The following is a 19654-nucleotide window of genomic DNA, read 5'->3' on the forward strand; positions in this document are numbered from 1 at the left end:
ATTCCTCTCTGGAGTCTGCTCCACTTCTAGCCTCTTAAAGTCTCGGGCCATCAATCTGTGTCAGGCTCCATTCTGCTCGCTGCAAGTAACTTGGTCTCCTTACGTGATAGCCCTGCTTGGCAAGGTCTCTCCCCTCTCTCTCCCTCTCCCTCTCCCTCTCTCTGTCTCCATCTGCTCCTCTTCTCCTCCACCTGACTCGCTCTTCTGTTTTTCCACTGCTTCCCCCAACCTCTACATTTTGTTCTGCCCTCCACTGACCTTCTCTGTCCTCGTTCATGTGGGACTTGATCTGGCTTTTCCACCCATTGATTCCAATGATTTCTTTTCTTTTATTTTTTTTTAATGTTCTCCGCCCTCTTTGTTTATATCTGTCAAGGCTGCTAAAACTAAAATCCAGTCCACTTCTGCTGTACTGCAGGAAAGCCCCCCGCTTCATATTCTCTCTCTTAAACTGGCTTTGACCCCATTCATCCCTTTTTTTTCACCACAAAGGATTTCAGTTCCTTTTTCAAAGAGGACACTGACAAAAACTGAGACGTCTTCTCCCATCCAGCTTTTCATTATCTCCTGCTGTGACTCCTCTGATGTTGCCTTAACAGTGCCTCTGTGCCTCGCTCTTCCTAGATGATAATCCCAGAAATATGACATATCTGGAGCAGACTGTATGTACGTTTCTGCTCATATTATTTAAAGTTGTGACTTCTATAGTTTTCAGTCTTTCAGGTCCATTCTTGGCCATCTTACTGGATTAATTCATCTTTGAGAACTTGCTGTTGTGTGTCAGAGAGATTTGGGGCGTATCTCAAAAATACTCCTCAAAACCTCTTAACCAAGTCAAGTTTGTTTATGATTGACAGGATGGTTTTCTATCTTTTCCAGATTGATGTTAGCTAATTTGGTCTATTTAAAATGACAGGCAATTGTAAAAGAAAACTAATGCAAAAATAATTCCAAAAATAATTGTTTCAACAATTACTGATATTCTACCATCTGCCTCCAGAAAAAAAGCCAAACCTCAGAAGAAATGAAGCTGGAAGACAAAAACTTCTATAAAGCATCTATAAAGATCCTGCTTAAGAACACCTAATTCTCCATTGGGGGCCCAAAGAAGCCACTGCGACAACAAAGTAGCCACACAATAAACTGAACACCAGAGTCTGTCTGTGTGCTGTCCTCTTAGCATCACATGGTTCATTTGATTACGATTTTATTTTCTAATCCTGCATGGCTGTGAATTCTTCTGTATGGAAAAACTAGGTACATCAATATAATTTTACTACAGCACTAAAATTACTTTAGCCATACCAGCAGTTTAACAGCTCTGGAAACAAGCTTGTAAGTAAGTTCTGCTTTGGTCCCACATTCCTCTGCTACAGAATTGTTGAAGACTCAGGCTTCTTAGCAGGGTAATGTCTGTATTTATCTTATATCCTCACATCTGTCATCTCCTGAGGTTGTGATTTAGAGTAAAAAAGGCACAACCATTGGTCATATCTTCTGTTCTGACACACATGTTGAGACTTCTACTGAACAGCAACACAGAGACATTGAAGAGCACTAACTTGACCACGCAAAGGGCACAGATGCTCATATTTTCTTTTTAGCTGGTGCAATGCTGGATGCAATCAACAGAAATGCACAAACTGATTGCTCTAAATTATGCTCTGAAACAATCAGCTGGACTCCTGGCTCCTGTACAGCACGATCTGTCCATGCACACATCTGAATACACAGCGTCGTCCATGGACCTTTGGCTCAAAATCTCTCCCTCTACACCATCCCCCATACGCACCTCAATAAATCAATAAACAGAGGTCACATAAATTAAGTGGAAGTCTAATCTTATTTTGTAATTGCACCAGACTGCATGTAGCTGGCATCCATCAGCTGTGTGCCATGAAGTCGAGTAGAAGAACAGCAGATGATGCAGATGTTCCTGGTACAGGTGGGACTTTGTTTCAAAATGTGTCATTTTACAGCAGCTTAGGCATGCAGTCACATTTCTGAAGAAGAGGGGACACAGTCATCTGATCTGGGCTCAAATCTAACCAAAAAGTTAACTAATTACTGTTGTGAGTGACTCACACAAACCATCTCCACCTTGAACACGTCCATTGCAGGGCAGAACCTTTGTTTTCCGTAAAGCTGGTCAGCCGCTCACAGCCTTATTAGATGGGGGGAGGTGGAGAGCAGAAGATTTATATGGACATTTAGGGGTCACAGTTTGGAGTGTCAGCAGAGTGAATTGAGTGTTTCACACTGCAACACAGCGCCTTCAAGAGGATCAAAGTGCACACTACATCCGCCTTTAAAGAAAACAAGCCATGCAAATCAGCCTGCTACTGTCTGGTTAGTAATAACCAGACTGTCATCGAGCATGTCAAGGATGTTTCTTCTCCACATTAGTCATATACTTGTCTAAAAATAGAAAAGGACAGTGTAAATTATTCTGTACATAGGCCATCTGACAGAAGGAAGTGGAAAGAAGGTAAAGAATAAATGAGGAATTTAAGCTGATGTTCCCTGCTGCGTCTAACTGGCATTTTGTCCGAAAGGATCAGGTGCCGCTGGACCACCTGTGGTTTTAATCCAAACTTCTTTATTCATCCACATACACCTCATCATCACACCACCCACAGCTCACTGCTGATGATCTGTGGCTGTGGGCATGAAATGTTTTGATAAAGAGATAATCCTGCACACTGGTTCAAAACATTGTCTGTTCAGTAATACAGCTTTGTGTATGTGAGCTCCAGACAGTGTGAAAGATTCTTCCTTTACCATTTGTTCTAATGGTTGTCCCTATGTCAGACAACATCAGAAGAAGATGGTACATGCATGAAAGGTCTGAATAAAGTAAAAATGAAAGCAAAATGATAATTTTCCCTCTCGGCTGACACACTGCTCAGTACATGGAGACCCAGTTTCAAGGACCTACAGTACACAATCACGTTAGCATTTAGTTTCAAGCTGGCATTTGGCCACAGGAGCCATTACAGAAATACATGCAAACATAATCAGGACCTCAGTCGCATGCCTGAAACAATGAATGATGGAAATACACTTACAAAGGTTAAAAGAGAAGCAGTATCCTTGGCCTGGATTGGTTCCAAAAAATTAAGATTTAATGATTTTATCCTCTTGATAATCTTAAAATGGGCAAAGTTTCAAATACAATGTAAAACACTTGTTTTGGGTTGCTTTTTAATCAGCATCAATTTTGCTTTGTCTTTCATCTTAGAATAAGTTGAAGGACATGTAGGCAGATCACATGTAGGCTACTTCCAAAATACATTTTAATTATCTTTACTTCTGGGGTTCTAAAGTAATATTTACTATAACCATCCCATCTTCAGAGAAGACCAATGTACTCTGTAAAAACCAAACAAAATGTTAACGAACATGCTCACTATACGACAATGCTACTGATGTTTAGCACATTTGCCAATTAGCGCTAAACACTAAGAACTATTAAATGTCATTATACAGCATGTTTGTACCAAACATCACAAATCCATTCAACAGTGGTTAAGATATTTCACTCTGGACCAAAGTGACGATCTCCACAACCATGAGGCTAAAAACACCACAAAGTGCTCTAATGTCTTTAAATGCACTGTGCCCAGTCACGCTGAAAGACACCATGTTATTTATTTATCTATTTGTTTTTTTGACCAAAGTAAGCCCACTTTACTTTGAGTATTTATAACTCCCTAAAAGACAGAAACCACTAAGTCAGATGTTTTTGGAACATCAGACATTGTTTGGGTTTTTTTTAAATCCCAAATAGCTTTGTCATTTAATTATTCAGTTTTCAACTTATTTCAGAGATTGAAAAAAGAAAAACCTACATCACTTTGCTCTGGCATCCTCCTTGGTGCTCAGCTATTCTTCTCCATCTGTTAAGTTTCTTTTTCTGTGTAACAGCTTCAGGTTTTACACCTCAATGACACCACAGTTGTGTCCACCAGGCGGCTCATTTTCAATTAGCTGCTCCCAGCATGGTCACCAACACGCAGCAGTGTGCACCAGAAAATAAAATGAAATCTGTTAAGTCTGCGCTCAGGATGAGGTTTGCTCTGAATCACGCTGAGTAAAATACGTCAAATTGTCCTCCCATTGAACAACATTACACTGCATAGCAAGGTCACATTGCGTGCTGAGTGTGGAGCATCGTGCTGCTTTTACCTGTTACAACCACGCCAGAGGAAGCAATGAGTGGACGTCAACTGCCATCTGCCCCTCCGAGCCACCAGATGTTGCTGTTTTGCAGAACCAGCCTGTAGAGACTCACAGGGAGGCTGAACAGCACCTGGATTAAAAAAAAACAAAAAAACTGCAAAACAAGCTGCGTATGCCCTGCAAATGGAAAGTTTTTGAGATACAAGTCCAAACACAAGAAAAGATTTAACTGAAGTGATTAGGTGTGGCATGGCACCACTAGATTCAGTGCAGGTGTTACATCTGGCGCCACTGACATAAAAGCAATTGCGTAAAGGTTGAGCTGTTACTGGGATTGCAGATTAAGAAAATTCTCAGAGTGAAAAAAAAAAAAAAGAAAAAAGGTTTGTGTGTTTTTCCCCTCCCACTCAGAGTTCAGCCACACGTGGAATTTCTCATCTGTGTGTATTTTCACCATTTACCATGTTAGCTGGATAATTTTCCCCATGTTTCACCCCCACACATGCAGCTATCAGTCATCTGGTTGAACATGAGCTGTTCAGCGCATATTCACTAGAAATGGTTTACTGTTCCAGCAGTGGAAGACGTTCTCAGCTAATTTATTTTATGTTGTGTTTGTAAAATACTAATCGACAAAGTAACTATGGCTGTCAGATGAATGCAGGGACATGTAGTGCAACGACCTTACAACTTCTGCAATGTAGTGGAGAAATCTTAAGTAAGATACAAATACCTCAGTTGGATAAAGTTTAAAATATATCTCATAGAAGATTAAGAGGAGCTGGAGTGAAGTGTGTGATTATTTACAGGAATAACGACTGCTAGATTAAAATAAAAACACAATGATGTCTGTATTAGAACCAAATGATGAGCCTCAGTTCAGTCAAAGAGATTTCATTGTTATTTGCAGATCAAACTGGAAAACAACCCATTGATTATCTGGTCAACAGGACATCTGAATTAGATAACAAACTCATCAATCTTTTTTTAAGTAAAACCACTAACGATTCTCTGCTCCTGAGTTTTCAATGTCTTCCAGTTTTTGTTTTGTTTTGCTTTTTAACCTTCTACAATAGGAAAGCGAACATGTTTGGGCGTTAAAAAAAAATAATGAAGGAATGACAGTGAATCTGAAGCTGGCAGCTGCTGCTCTTGAACTTCTGTTGAGGCACAGCTCATGTGCAGGTAGGAGGAATTAATCTACTGCAATGAAACTCTGCTCAGATTGTGATAATCATTAACTCTAGATGTTCCAGGAGGTAGAGATAAGGCTCTTGACTGAGCATCCTGCAGCTGAAATGACACAAAACATAGGTGACGTAAACGTGCCCTAGCATTTCTTATCACCTACGTATTCATGAGCGATTGGTATGGCCTATGGCTTCACAAACTGCCATCTCCTCACACTGTTATCGCATCTGATGTCACTGTTATGTCTCAAAGCTCCTGCAGGTCCTGACACGGTGGGATTGTCGTGTTAAAAACCACCTGGATGTACGACTGCAGCTTGTGCTGAAACTCTACACGAGGACAAGAGTCAGTCGCAGTTGTCAGAATCTGAACCTAAAAAACTGAGATTTGTCATGACCCATCCCTCTCCTTCCTCCCTATTGTGTCTTGACATGAAACTAAACAGAGAGAAGAGGGGATTTACATTCCACTGCTGCTTGCTGCCTGTTTCACTTTCAAACACAAACATCACCAGTTTGAATTAAGGCAATAAATAATCTCCTACATGTGCTCTGCTGCTCTCTAATTACTGTAACTCCCTTCCTGTGCTCCATCAAACTGCACTGTTCTCCAGGATTTTATCATCCCTCCCTCCTAATCCTGCCTCATTCTTTAGTGGTAGAGAGAGAAATTTGGAGAATTCTCTTCAGTGACCACACCAAGCTCTCCAGTCACATGCCCAATTTTTCCTTCCCGTCCTTCTCCTAAATAAGGAATTACAGTTTGAGTGGGGAAACAGGGAAAGAGCAAATGGGCGGGACCTAGGGTGAAATAAGAGGACCAGAAGGCGTATCTCTCTCTCTCTCCCTCTGTATCTGCTCAGCGTGGTGAAGTCATATATTTCAGTCAAGGGTGTTTGCTGTATTTATACAGACCGTCCTGTACTGTGATCTCTGCTCTGAGTTGTAAGTAAGAAGAGGAGCGAGAACAGAGCAACACGAGCCCAAAACCACCTGTACTCACCTGAAGGCTACCACACAAAGTAAGTGAACGCTTCTCCTCTTGTTTTCTCATGGTCTCATTCATCAATCTCAGTTTTCTGGTTTCTCAATGCCAGTCAAAAGATTTTCTTTGTTGCTTTAAGTTTGTGGCTAACTCTCTGCAGGCAATATGAGAAAAAAAAAAAAGCGTAACGTATCACACACCCCACCCTCTCCGTCTTGTCTCCTACGCTCATGTTCATGTTTGATAGACAGAATAAATGCTGGGTTAATGTTTAGTGTCTTCTGCATGGATTAGTTTCCTTCTGAATGACTCACTGGTGTGTAAGTTCATGCTACCTTTGCTCTCAGCATTCTTCTAACGTGCTGACCGCAAAATGCAAGGCCTCAGACCTCATCTTGTGACAAATCTCTCATCGACCTGTAGCCACTACTGTCTAATAGTATGTCATTTTCAGGTTTAATACATGCTCTGAACAACAGGCTGCTGGTTCAGGAAATGGCAGTGAAACTCATGCACATGTTTGTCACGCATGTTGTCGCATTTATGGACCAGGGTAAAGTTTTATACGTGTGGAAGTGCTTTGGATTGTGAGATAACTTAAACACTGTGACTTCAGGTGGTGTTTGACTTGGCCTCACTATCTTGAGAAACACAGAAAGCTGAATTAACAGTCAGCAGCAGCAGCAGCGGCAGCAACAGTTATTTTTTGTGACGTGAACACAATGGGTGTTCACATCACAAAGAATAACTGTTTGCTGACCTAAATGAATCACAAATGAAATTATGACCAGAGATGGTGTTAAATTACTCAGGAAGTGCACCACCAATGAATAACAAGAACAATCTTGTACCAAATGACAGCGTTATACTATGATACTAAAGCTGAAGAATTTGGGCGGGGGATGAAAATGACGAATGTAAGAGTAACAACTAGAGCTGCATCTGAGTAAGACATTTAACCCTCACATGGGACATAGAAGGGAGTGTTGGCTCAGAGTATGAAAGAGTGTGTAGAAATAAAGCGAAGGATTAAATTAAAAGATCATGTGTGCTCAGAAAGAATTATGTTGTGAGAAAGTAAGAGACTCATATCATTGTGTAGTAGTTTTTCAATTTAATATTGTTTAATAGCGTAACACCTAGAGTTGAGGTGGTTTATGATAAACTACAGGATGGGTAAACATACAAATTTAGTTGTTGTAAAGTATGTTTCATGTATTCATGACTAGATAACAATAGTTACACACAGTACAATAATGGAAACGTGAAAGCTAGTATGTGCACTGAAGTACACAGAGAAAAAGTTCATTTATAAAAGTGGCACATTTAGACACATTCAGTCAAACGTGTTGACTGAAATTGCAGAGCAAAAAGAGAGCAAACACCCTTTTACAAAGATACTGACTGAAAATGTGTCACTGTCATAACCTCTTTGGTGAAGCATATGTCAGCGGGACATCAACCAATTTGTGATAATTATTTTCTATATTTAGAAAACACTGCAGTAACCTCACAGCTGTTTACCAACATCTTGGTTTTTGTAGGGGATTAGCTGTTACTCAGTGATTACAAGATGCTCCCAGTAAATACCAGGCCGCTCCCTGTTGATTTCTAAAGTACACAGATCTACATAATCCAAAGCATACAATCAGCAGCAACAGCTGTACACACACACACGTGCTCTGCTATTTGTGCTAGGTTGCTGTCTACTTCACGCTCACATTTACAGTAAAATCCTGGTTGCTGATATTCTTGAAACGCATCGTGCAGAGTGACTGCTGCTCTGACCTCATCTTCATTCATTCATTCATTCATTTTCTACACAGCTTATCCGCCTGACCTCATCTTGTGACATCCAATTAAGGGTTTAAATGCATAGCTCAGAGATCGAGGTGCAGGTGAGAGTGAGGGTTAATCTGAAAGTGTGGACTGCCTGACTTCATCATCCTTCATCGCTCACTGCATGCACAGATAAGTCCTGATACTTGCCGCAGCTGGAAGTTTTCTGGGCGTGCCAGGACACCACAGATGTAACTCTTGTGATTGAGAAAGGCATGCTCAAGAGTTCAGATGTTTAGATATTTACTTCACTATTGTTGTTGCTGACTCTGGAATAACTTAGCGGACAGGAAGAAACCTCTCCTCCACATGCCCACATAACCACTGTAACCTCAAACAATGAACAGAGACAAAAGTGTATGACAGCCTGGGCTCCAGTGTGGAGACACAAGACACAAAGATGAGTTGTCAAATTATCAACATATCCAAGAATTAAAAGTATTTGTTTTGCAAGAGATACACTAGGTGTGCCTTTCTGCCCTCGAGGAAAAAACTGTATGTTTGATGCACGCAATCCTGTGAGGCATTTCCAGCCTTTCTGAAATGCAGCAAGAAATGTACAGTTTGTCTGTATTCGCAGAACATATAAACACAATTTGAGTGCATATGGGAAAAGCAGGAGAAGGAGTTTCCTATCAGCTATAAACATCTCCATGTGTTATCTGCTTTCCTGGAAATTCAGAATTGTCAGTGAGTTGTGTAACTCAGTTTCTCAGATCTGTAAAAGCAATAGCTGCAGCGTGGCGATTAACACGTAGCATGTCATATTTTCATGATTTAACAGACACGAGTTTGTTTGTTTGTTCTTTACTTATAAGACTGTTGCCATGGTGAGCAGTGGTGTGTTGTTTCGTTTAGAGTCCTTTATACACATAACTACCTTTGTCAGGGAGGGAGGAAGGAAGTGACAGCTGAATGAGCAAACAGGAAACAGGGAACGGGGCGGTTCTGCTAAAACCAACAGGAAGCTCATATTGCATTAATAAGTGAGACAGGCCAAAGATAATTACTAACAGATAGCTGCAAAAATTTGGCATTTTCAGCTTCCAGGGTGGAAGATCTCTTTGTTAAATAATGACACTGACATGGTCTGGATAATGGAAATACAAAGCCTCAATTTGTGCTTGTTTAATACATTAGTTAGTTGTTAAAACATGTGCACATTATCATCTTTTATAGTTTAAGGATTCCATTAAAATTAAATGTGCTCTGCTGTATCGGCTTTAAAGGGACAGGTTGACATTTTGGAAGTCATGTTTCTCTGTTTTCCTGGTGGAGAACGAGCAGAGGAGACTGATGCTCTGACTGTTGAACAGGAAGCTACAGCTTGCATGAGTCTCAGCTTAGCATAGTCATAGTCAGCTTAGCAAGTCTGGACACAGGAGGAAACAAACAGCATGGTCCTGTCCAAAGACTTAAAAAAAAGCCTATCAGCACATCTAAAGCTCTCCAATGAACATGTGACATTTCATTTTTCCATAGCTACAAAAACTGAAACATAAAAAGGGCACTTGACAGTTTCATTAGTTATTATATGACTATTCTTTGGCTGGGAGCAGTAACTTCCTGTATTTGAAATGCGGTTTCTAGACTTTGTGTTTGTGTAGTGATTGAACAAACAAGATATAAAGTGTTGATCCACGAGCTTTGGAGGTGCTGGTTAGATGTTTCCCACTGTTTCCAGTCTTTGGGAGAAGCGAGGCTTAGGTTGCAGCTTCATATATAACGCACAGATTTGAGCCGATCTTGACTCAGCCCAAGGAAGCAAATTAATTGCATTTCTCAACATTTTGAACTATTCCTTTATCCATCAGCACTAAACACCCGATTTCAGCGCTGGAAATTTAACAAGTGACCACCAGCCAAAGTTTGGTCACTGTTGAAAAATGTCCTCATTTTGAAATTAATTTGTTCTCACAAAATATACGCAATAGAAACACATTCACAAGGACACGCACGAGGAAGAGGCTGACTGCAATCCTACTTGTTCTGATTGCAGGTCCTCAGTTTGGGTGTGAACGGGGCATTTAATTTGAATGTGAACATTGTTACATCCATTCAAAGTACACAGTGAGTTTGGTTAGATACGAGCCTATCTAAAGCTAACTTTCCCTCCCAACAGGACCAGCATGTCAAACAGAGGTCCTGCCTACGGTCTGACCCGCGAGGTACAGAATAAGATTGATAAGAAATACGACCCGGAACTGGAGGAAAGGCTGGTGGAGTGGATCATCGCCCAGTGTGGCTCTGGAGTGGGCCGGCCTGAGCCAGGCAAGACTGGGATCCAAAACTGGCTAAAAGATGGATGTGTAAGTGTTGGCTTGGCATATATATATATATATATATATATATATATATATATATATATATATATATGTATATATATATATATGTATATATAAACACAGCATTATAATTCACATTATGTAGAGTACATTTAGAGGGTCCTGTCTCTTCTTTGTATGTCTAGGTGCTGTGTGAGCTCATCAACAGCCTGTATGGATCCAAAAAGCCAATCAAGACCATCAAGCACTCCGACATGGCATTCAAACAGATGGAACAAATATCCATGTTCCTCAAAGCCGCAGAAAACTATGGAGTCATCAAAACTGACATCTTTCAGACTGTAGACTTGTTTGAAAGTAAGACAACCAGCAGAACTCAAATAAGTTTTAACCTAATCTAATTGAGGAAGTGAAACCATGTTCAGTGGTGAGGGCATGTCACTGTCTCTTTCCTGTATTTGGTGTGTGCTCCGGTCATGTGGTTGTTGCATGTCTTCAGGCAAGGACCTGGCTGCAGTCCAGAGGACCCTGATGGCTCTGGGTAGTTTGGCTGTAACAAAGGACGATGGATGTTACAAAGGAGACCCCAACTGGTTCCACAGGTGAGTGTCCCCCCCCCGTACAAACTGGTATCTGTGGATGGTTGGCCAAACAACGTGGGTGAGGAATGAGATTGTGAACTCAGAGATGTGTGTCTATATGTGTGCAGGAAAGCCCAAGAGAACAGAAGAGATTTCACAGACGAGCAGCTGTCTGAAGGCAAAAGTGTCATCGGCCTGCAAATGGGCACAAATAGAGGAGCTTCTCAGGCTGGAATGACGGGCTACGGACAACCCAGGCAGATCATCAACAACCCGTGAATCTGAGCAGCACTTAAAACCTCCTCTGAGACACTCCTTCTTCTGCCTTCTGAAAGGCCAGCGAGGACTGAGAAACTCTGACTCTTACCTTAACTGTGAGGAGAAACATAACCTGGCTGTTTTAAAGGCTAAATTGGACCAAAACAGGGGCCGATGAGAACACACACACACACACAGCTGAACACACACTTCAAGCTGAGCACACATACGTAAATATATACCTTTAACAGTACAAGCAAACAATCAGACAGAGCATCTTGCATCATTTCAGCTGTTTTGCATGTTTGAACCCACTGCTTAAAAATCAAATGTGTTTTACATTACGGCAAACTGGATTTTAGATTTTGTTTTTACCTTCCAGACACTCAGAGGGTTCAGCTCTTTTCAGTTCACTATAAAAAAAACAACTTGCAGAGACTTGTAACTCATTGGAGAGAGCAGTAAGCCATCACATTCAATATTCAGTTTGCTTTTGTTTCCTCTTTTCAAACCTCAACCTTTTGGTGCATTCAAAGACACTCTGTTTGAGATTAAAGAATTATTCATGGATGAAACAACCAAACCCATGATCTATTTTTCCACTGTGTCCATGTTTGCTTTTTCTTCATCTGACAGCATTGCCCTTCTAAAAGCATAGAATATTGTGCGCCAAGGTATCCCTGAATGCACCGCCAAGGCGAGGTTTGAAAAAGTTCAGCTCACAAAGGCAGTACAACAAATGCAACTGCATGAATGATAAAGCCAGAACAGATTATTAAATTTGAAAGACAACCTATCTCCAACAAGTCTCAAGTTTCATTGATTGTGTACTGGAATGAACTGAAACAAAGTGTGTGGAGTGATGTGGTTCACAATCATGCTAAACACAAAGTGTGAAGTTAATAGGTTACAACAAGCAATGAATTGCCTGGTTTAAAAAACACATTAAATACAGCCATGTGTGTTTTACTTGCTCCGTAACACAATCTGCAGTTAGATGCTCTCAGATGACTCATTTCCAATCAATATGTTGGACCTTTTGAGGTTTAATACATCATTTATAATGACGATTTTGAAATAAAGTTCGATTTACCCATAAATAAGTCTCTTGTGTGATAAAAAGCTTAACTGAGATGGTAGCAGGCTTTGGCCACGTCTAGTGATAAGGCTATTGATCACACACGGTGCCAGATCTGGCAGCACCTGGTAAACAGTACAGCAACATGAACCAATGTACATAGCAACCTTCAACAAAGTTTGTGCGGGTGACTACAGCATATCACCTTGCCTTGTTTGTTTTAAACCTGAGCTGTACTCCTCTCAGAGATAAGCAGATGTAATAAATGAATAAAAAATGTCAAGTTGCTCAAAGATGGGAGGAGAGAAAGTGGCGGGAGGGAGTGATGATGGGTGTGGATAAAGTCTGGATTTTTCCTGGCCAGGCTTTGTCTGGTTAGATGGAACGAGAGAAACTAAGAGGATTCAGAGAAGGACTATCACTATCTGCTGCCAAGGTTTTGTTTATACTGTGTTTTTTTGCTTGAGTACCGACTAAACTGTTCAGCATGAACTGACTCAGAAAAAGGCCGGAGGTGGGAAAGAAAAGCAGGAAAGACAAGACATACAAAAGACAAAGTTAAGTCTGACGAGAGAGAGAGAGATTATAACATAAACAACGGGGACCACTTGTTTTTAAGAAAGAAATGTCCAGAAGAGGTCAAACATGGGAGATTAAGGTGGCTTGGGTCAGAAGGAGTACAGGTCAAGACACAACAGAAATCAGACAGCATTTCCAAAAAAGGAGTGATCATTGCAGCAGGAGGGCAAACAAAAAGACTTCCTTTTCCTCTTCCTTTTTATTCTTAGTCTGTTAACAGGAAACTGTGTTGACACAGAGGGATAAACTGGTATAATGCAAATTCATGAGAAACTCTAAATAATTATTTACATAATTTTCACCTGCACAGAAACCTTAGAAACCTGCATAAATTTCCACACCTTCATGCTTTCCTCTGATGGGGTGAGATCATTTCCTCTTTATAACGCCCTTAATATTAAAACTTACTCTACTGTAGGTGAAGCTGCAGCATGTTAGCCTCTGCAGGATAGCGGATGTTATCTCTGCTCTAGTTTAGACGATGATAATTGCCAAAAAAAAGTTTATTATTTCAACACGAGCAAACATAAGCGAGCTCTTCGAGCCTCACACCACTCAACACAGCTGCCCAAGCTTAGCTCAAGGCTCCATGAACATAATGTGCCAGTTTTTAGGTCCCTGTAAGACATTTAAGACACTTTCCTCTTTAATATTTGTCACCAGAATCTACAAAAGACATCAACAGCAAACTGTTCAGGTCAAGAAAGAGAAATCAAAGTATATAAAATGGAGCAGATTTAGATTTAGAATCATTTCCAAAGAATTATTTTTATTTATGACTTTTATTCGTGCTTAATTGTGAGAACAGTGAAACCATGTAAACAAACTTCCATCCATCCATTTTCTATACCGCTTATCCATCAGGGTCGCGGGGGAGCTGTAGCCTATCCCAGCTGACTAGGGGCGAGAGGCGGGGTACACCCTGGACTGGTCACCAGTCAATCGCAGGGCCAACACACAAAGACAAACAACCACACACTCTCACACTCACACCTAGGGGCAATTTAGAGTAGCCAATTAACCTAATGTGCATGTTTTTGGTGTTGTGGGAGGAAGCCGGAGTACCCGGAGAAAACCCACGCAGGCACAGGGAGAACATGCAAACTCCACATAGAAGGGCCCAGACCGAGATTCGAACCTGCTCTTGCTATGAGGCGACAGTGCTAACCACTGCACCACCGTGCCGCCCTGTAAACAAACTTCCGAAAGATATTACACTGCCTCCCTGTCGACTTATGCTTCATCTATTGACTGAGCTACACCCATCACCATATGTGCTTTACTCACTCATCACATCATATCAGCTATCGTTGTTTGATTTGTGAAGCAGCGATTCATTATTAGTTGGATTCGCTTTTCATGATTGTTTCAGCGCCTTTAGAGACTTACTGGGTTGTTAAAGAGCCGTGACTGATGTTAGCAGATGCACGCTGGTTGTGGCAGCTGCAGTTATTAAAGCTGGTTTGTAACAAAAAGGTCACTGAGTCCTGAGGGAAGGAAACTGCCATTCACATCCGTTCATATGCAGGTATGCCAGAGCCAGACGTTTAACTCCAAGTACTGCACTGGAGCTACTCAGGAAGGAACTGTGGATTTGTTCTTTTACTTCTTTTTCTATGAGGTTGTGTAACTATGTAACAGTGAGGTTTGAGGTTGAGTGATCAGGTGGAACTGATAACTCATAATTCACCTCTGACCTGCCAGCATGGAAGGTTGCTGAAAATAATGAGATTGAAAAACACGTGTCACATTTGAAGGAAGCTAAAACAAACAAATGACTCGGTGCTGCTTTTTTATCCTTATCTCACAGTCTCAGTCATTTTGTTTTTTAGCAGAGCAGTGGTGCCCAGCCTTTTGACACAAGAGTTTTCTTTTTTTCATTCCATCAGGGTATTAATGAAAGTGTGGAAATACCAACACGCCACCGGCCTCACTGCAGTGGAATGCACTTTGCTGCCATACAGGGGCATAACAGGGGCGCCTTGAGGTTAAAGAAGTGACCTTTTGACTGGAGAGATGCCAGTTGGGAGTCCGTGGACTATCTGTGAAGATGGGAGGGAACGGAGGATTTTCTCCTCCTTCAACAGCTGCCACAGTGCCGCTGAGCAAGGCCAGTGGATCTTATAGAGGGCTGAATTCAATAACAGGCTAAGGTCATCTGATGGTCATTTTGAAATGCTGGAACCAAATAATTCTCTTGAGATGTAACTAAAACTAGTTACATCTCAAGAGGAAGAACAGAATGTTGCAGACTTGAAAACAGGCGGTCGCTAAAGGGTAACAAGCTCCCAAACAAAGTAATGTCATGTAGTTTAAGCTTCAAATTTGAACCAGTCAGGCTCAACTGAAGTAGCTAAATGAAATGGCTTTACAGTCTGACTATGAGGCTAGAACTAATGCTACAGTTTGTAAAGTCAGAAAGGTAGTAAAGTCACTGATTAAGGCGTCTGAGTGACGTAGTGGAAAAAGCTGTCGCTCGCTACTGTGGGGACTTGGCTTCAGTGTCTGGCAGCAGTGCTTCTGGCTTGGCCCGAAGTGTCAAGATTGTCCTCCCAAGAAGACCAGCAGCTTTAGTTATCCTAGAAAGGGCCCTATCTCCTTCTAGCAGCTGGACAGTGTCTCTGCAGACAGGAGGTCGAGGTGGATGGCTCGACAAAACATTAGACATCAACATGGGAGACAGAGATCTTTTTCCCTGTTTCCAGACCGTAACCACGATGCTGTCATTTGTTGTAAATTTTAAATGCTAGTGAGTGGGAAGCCAGTGAGGGATTATGCTGCAGTACATCCTTCTCAGACACAAACGCCAACATACAGTAGCATGCTAGCTTTCAGAGCTGATAAAACATTTTCACCACAGGGTCCATTAGGAGCTGTTTTGTTTCTGTTGTTTTACCACAGCAAGAATGAATTATGACAGCATGCAAAAGAAGTCAGAACAGTTCAAAGCAAAGCACTCAGAAAACTGGATCTATAATTTAATGACAACTTGGCATACTGTATCCAATCGATGTGAATAAATAATATAACAATACCATAATGTTCTTGCACAGGGTAAGAAGAGCACACCTCTGAACTGCAGAAGGTGCAATTGTGCCTCCAGTTTTCTGAAAGAGCAAAAGAGGGACTCGGTATTAAAGGGCTGTTCCCAAATGTCAACCTTTTCCAAAGAGTAGATCAGAATGTCACAAATCTCTCAATAAATCTTTTGATAATACTGATCTCCCCTTACAAAAGATTGGGAATACAATTTTAATTTGCTTTGCGGGCGTGTATGAAATGTCAAGAAGTGATGTTAGGCCTGCAGCTATCAGTGTCACCCTCCCCTCTTTCAAAAGCCACATTTTTTTGTAAATATTCTTAAAATAAATAATAATGACGACAAATCTTCACATGAAGGGTGGGGACAGGCGAGGAGAGTTGTGGAATGTGAGTAAGCAGATAAAGGCTTTTTAGCACCATAATGCACTGAACTACATTTAAACAGCAAAAAATTCAGGCACTTATTGACAGCTAAAGCAATTTTAGGCTGCTTTGGTGCGTACGCTGCAGGCTGATGTCAGTGCAAGGTCATTATGGGATGCCACAAAGGGCTGCAGTCAAGAAATGATTGCCCTGGTTGAAAAGCTGGAGAAATAAATAGGACACCCTGACCTGAGAACCAACAGCTTTAGCTTTAGGATCAAGATAATTATCAAGAGGTGCAGAAATCAATGAGTATAAATGAATTTCAATGACCTGGTCATGGAGCAGAAAGACCCTCTGGAATTCTCACGCACTGGTATTGCACAAGCCTTGACGCTTTTAAAACAGCTCTTTGTGCAAAAAAATCATGAACCAAACTGGTTGTAATTTTTGCACTCTAAGCTCAATTACCTTCTAAGGTGGTTTCAAGGAGGTGTTATTTGCGGTGGAGATTCTCTGCGAGTGTGGTTTTCAAAATGATGACAAGTACCCGTTTTTATGAAGGCGAGAGGCGCTCAGCTGTAGACTGCACGGAGGTCACATCGAATACGACAGACTTTGCCTTCAGGCTGAGGTTAACATGAAGACTGAATATCCGTCTGTGAATGATTCATAGGCATGAATATGGTTGGTTCAGAACCACAGAGGAAGGTGCTGCATATGACTGCGTGTGTTGTCAGCTCTGTGTCTGCGGCACTGAACAACAGGACATAGGACACAGGAATATCAGGTGTAAATGGTGGATAATCTGAGTCAGAAAGCAGGCATTCCCCCTAAAAACTGTTTGAGGGCAAGTATTAATATGTGAAAGCTGAACCCTCAGTTCAAACGCCTTTAGAGGAAGACGAGCAGTTAAATATGCACTTCAATCCTCAGAGCTCACCTTGTGAAAACGCTGCTGTGGTTTTACACCATCCTTCAGATTTTTCTGTAAGCCAATTAAAACCCACATTTTAATTTCAACACCATGTCCTGCTGAAATATATCACTTAATGAACCAATCATGTCAGTCTTGCACTCTATTGTCTGACTGTAGCTGCTGCAGTGAAGCCGTGAAGTGCTTTGAATAGAAGAGGAGGAGGAGGAGGAGGAGGAGGAGGAGGAGGGGGAAGAGGGGGAGAAGGAGTAGTTCCTCTCTGAAAATGATGTGGCATGTTGTCTGCATGACTCCTGGAGTCTTGTTAAATCATGTGAGATCTTGCTGTTGGTTTACAAAAATAATAGTCAGAAACAGTTAAATTATAGACAAAGATACACTTTTAAAAATTTAAACTATTATGGATATAAGAGCAAAACTCGTCATTTCATTTAATGTTACCAGGAGTGCCTGAGGGTGTGCCGCACATTTTCATTTTTTATTGTGACAGTCGTCTTCATGAAATTATAATAATCATACACTTTTTGTACTGGGCCCATGAGGGCCCTCATCTGGCTGATGCTGGTTACTGCACCAGGCAGAAGCTCATATTTAAGACAAAGTCAGTCTGTTGTTAACAGCAAACAGATTTGTGATGTAAATACTTGCTCTGCTGCTAAGCATATAAACAAAAATACCAAACTTTCATTCTGGGTTTTTGGCTTATCATACTTCTGCATTCGTTATGACAACAACTTCTGTATTTCATTTCCACTGAAATTATATAATCTGATTGTTAAGTCAAAACATGTGACTGATTCATGTGAACTTTTTTCCACAAAACACAACTTCACAAGGGTCACAGTAAAACAAATATGTACTTAAGTAGCTCATCATTTATAAAATCATGACATGTGAAAGCCATCAGACCAAAAATTTAATGACATTGCAAGATGATCACAGAACCTGAACCTCATGAGTGAAATCTGGCTAATTTAGAATAGAAAGCCATTTGTTTTCAATGAAGTTTTTGTGGGATCTGTTATCTCACATCGAGGACATCAAGTCAATCAGTGGACCAGCACTTTGCACAGTTTTGTTGCAAGCTGAACCAAAAGCTTAATAACTGGTGTCGCTGCCTGTCTGAAACCTGATCGCAGCAAATGACATGCAGGTCCAATACTCAGACAACCACCGCACCATTTTTCACCATAGCTGGAGGTATATTAGAAGCTCTGACACTTTTCATCATTCAACTGTGTATCGACAGACGAAGGAGTCAAATATTTATCTACATGGCCAGCCATAAGACATTTACAACATTAAGTGTTCATTTAGATTTGAATCACTGGCAGTTTAAACATTTTTGGCTCAGATGAAATGCAGGCACAGTAATTTCTCTGTGTACCTTTTCAAGTAAAGCAGGTTTGTGTGACATATTTTTTTTTACAACGTCACGACAGCTTTAATTCTTCTTCGTTCATTCCCGGTTCAGACACATGAACTCATAATGTGCATCCAGCCTGGCCAGATTTCACGTAATGACTTCACGTTGTTTGGTTTGAGGATTTGAGCTCACAGTGCTTCAAACAGTGTCGGACTCCAGATGGACCAGCTGTTGTAGCTGCACCGGGACAGTTTTGGGTCACAGTTAAAACTAATAAGAGCAACATCAAAAGTGGAAAAAAAAATGGCTTAGTAACTATGTATTTTACAAGCAGCAAGCAATCATATACAATCCAGCATGCCTAAGTAAATGTTTAATGAGGACATTTTAATGTGCCTACATTGCCTTAGAGTGCTGGTGAATTATTACGTTAAAGATGCTTATTAGGTGAAAGGAAATTAATCAAGCAATAAGAATGTCTCTTACTAAAAAAGAGGAGGAGTGGAACAAGCAGTGAGCCTTGTTAGTGTCTTTATCAATTTAGCTCTCTGATGAAACAGCTCCCCCTGCTGGTGAGCGTTTATCACACAGTGCAGCAAATCACAAATTGTTGATTTCAAAAGGCACAGCTGAGATTCAAGCATCGTCGTGTTTCGTCACTCAACACAATTTGCTGGAATAGAAAATCCTACACGTAATTAGTTCTTTGTTTCTTTTTTTATTTTATTGGAATGCTTCAATAACGTGACAATGAGCCAAAACAGTGCAAATTTTGTATCGCGCCAAACAATCTCAATCCCCTTCAGACATCATTTTCTCAAGCTCACAACTGTACAACTGGGATCACTTCTAGACACTCATATGTAGGTCTGTCACGATAACTACTTCTGCTGCACAATAAACCGTCCCAGAAATTAGTGGTATACACAATATTATTGTCATTTTATGCCACTACGGTTTAATAATGCA

General features: G+C 41.0%; 1 protein-coding gene across 1 annotated transcript; it reads left to right on the top strand.

Moving 5' to 3' along the window:
- Positions 1-6208: 6208 nt before the first annotated feature.
- Positions 6209-12420, top strand: LOC124070625 (transgelin-like). The gene is made up of 5 exons (XM_046410700.1): positions 6209-6394; positions 10319-10505; positions 10667-10838; positions 10981-11083; positions 11191-12420. Exons 2-5 carry the CDS (start codon positions 10326-10328, stop codon positions 11339-11341), a joined length of 606 nt encoding a protein of 201 aa, XP_046266656.1. The 5' UTR covers positions 6209-6394; positions 10319-10325; the 3' UTR covers positions 11342-12420.
- Positions 12421-19654: the final 7234 nt, after the last annotated feature.

The sequence above is a fragment of the Scatophagus argus genome, chromosome 14 (assembly GCF_020382885.2).
Source record: "Scatophagus argus isolate fScaArg1 chromosome 14, fScaArg1.pri, whole genome shotgun sequence".
Lineage (NCBI taxonomy): Eukaryota > Metazoa > Chordata > Actinopteri > Scatophagidae > Scatophagus > Scatophagus argus.

What these genes read in the sequence shown, in the direction of transcription:
- LOC124070625 (XM_046410700.1), top strand. Translation starts at nt 10,326, where the DNA reads ATGTCAAACAGAGGTCCTGCCTACGGTCTGACCCGCGAGGTACAGAAT. An exon ending in ACTGGCTAAAAGATGGATGT is followed by an intron (nt 10,506 to 10,666) that starts GTAAGTGTTGGC and finishes TTGTATGTCTAG; the next exon opens with GTGCTGTGTGAGCTCATCAA. An exon ending in GACTGTAGACTTGTTTGAAA is followed by an intron (nt 10,839 to 10,980) that starts GTAAGACAACCA and finishes GCATGTCTTCAG; the next exon opens with GCAAGGACCTGGCTGCAGTC.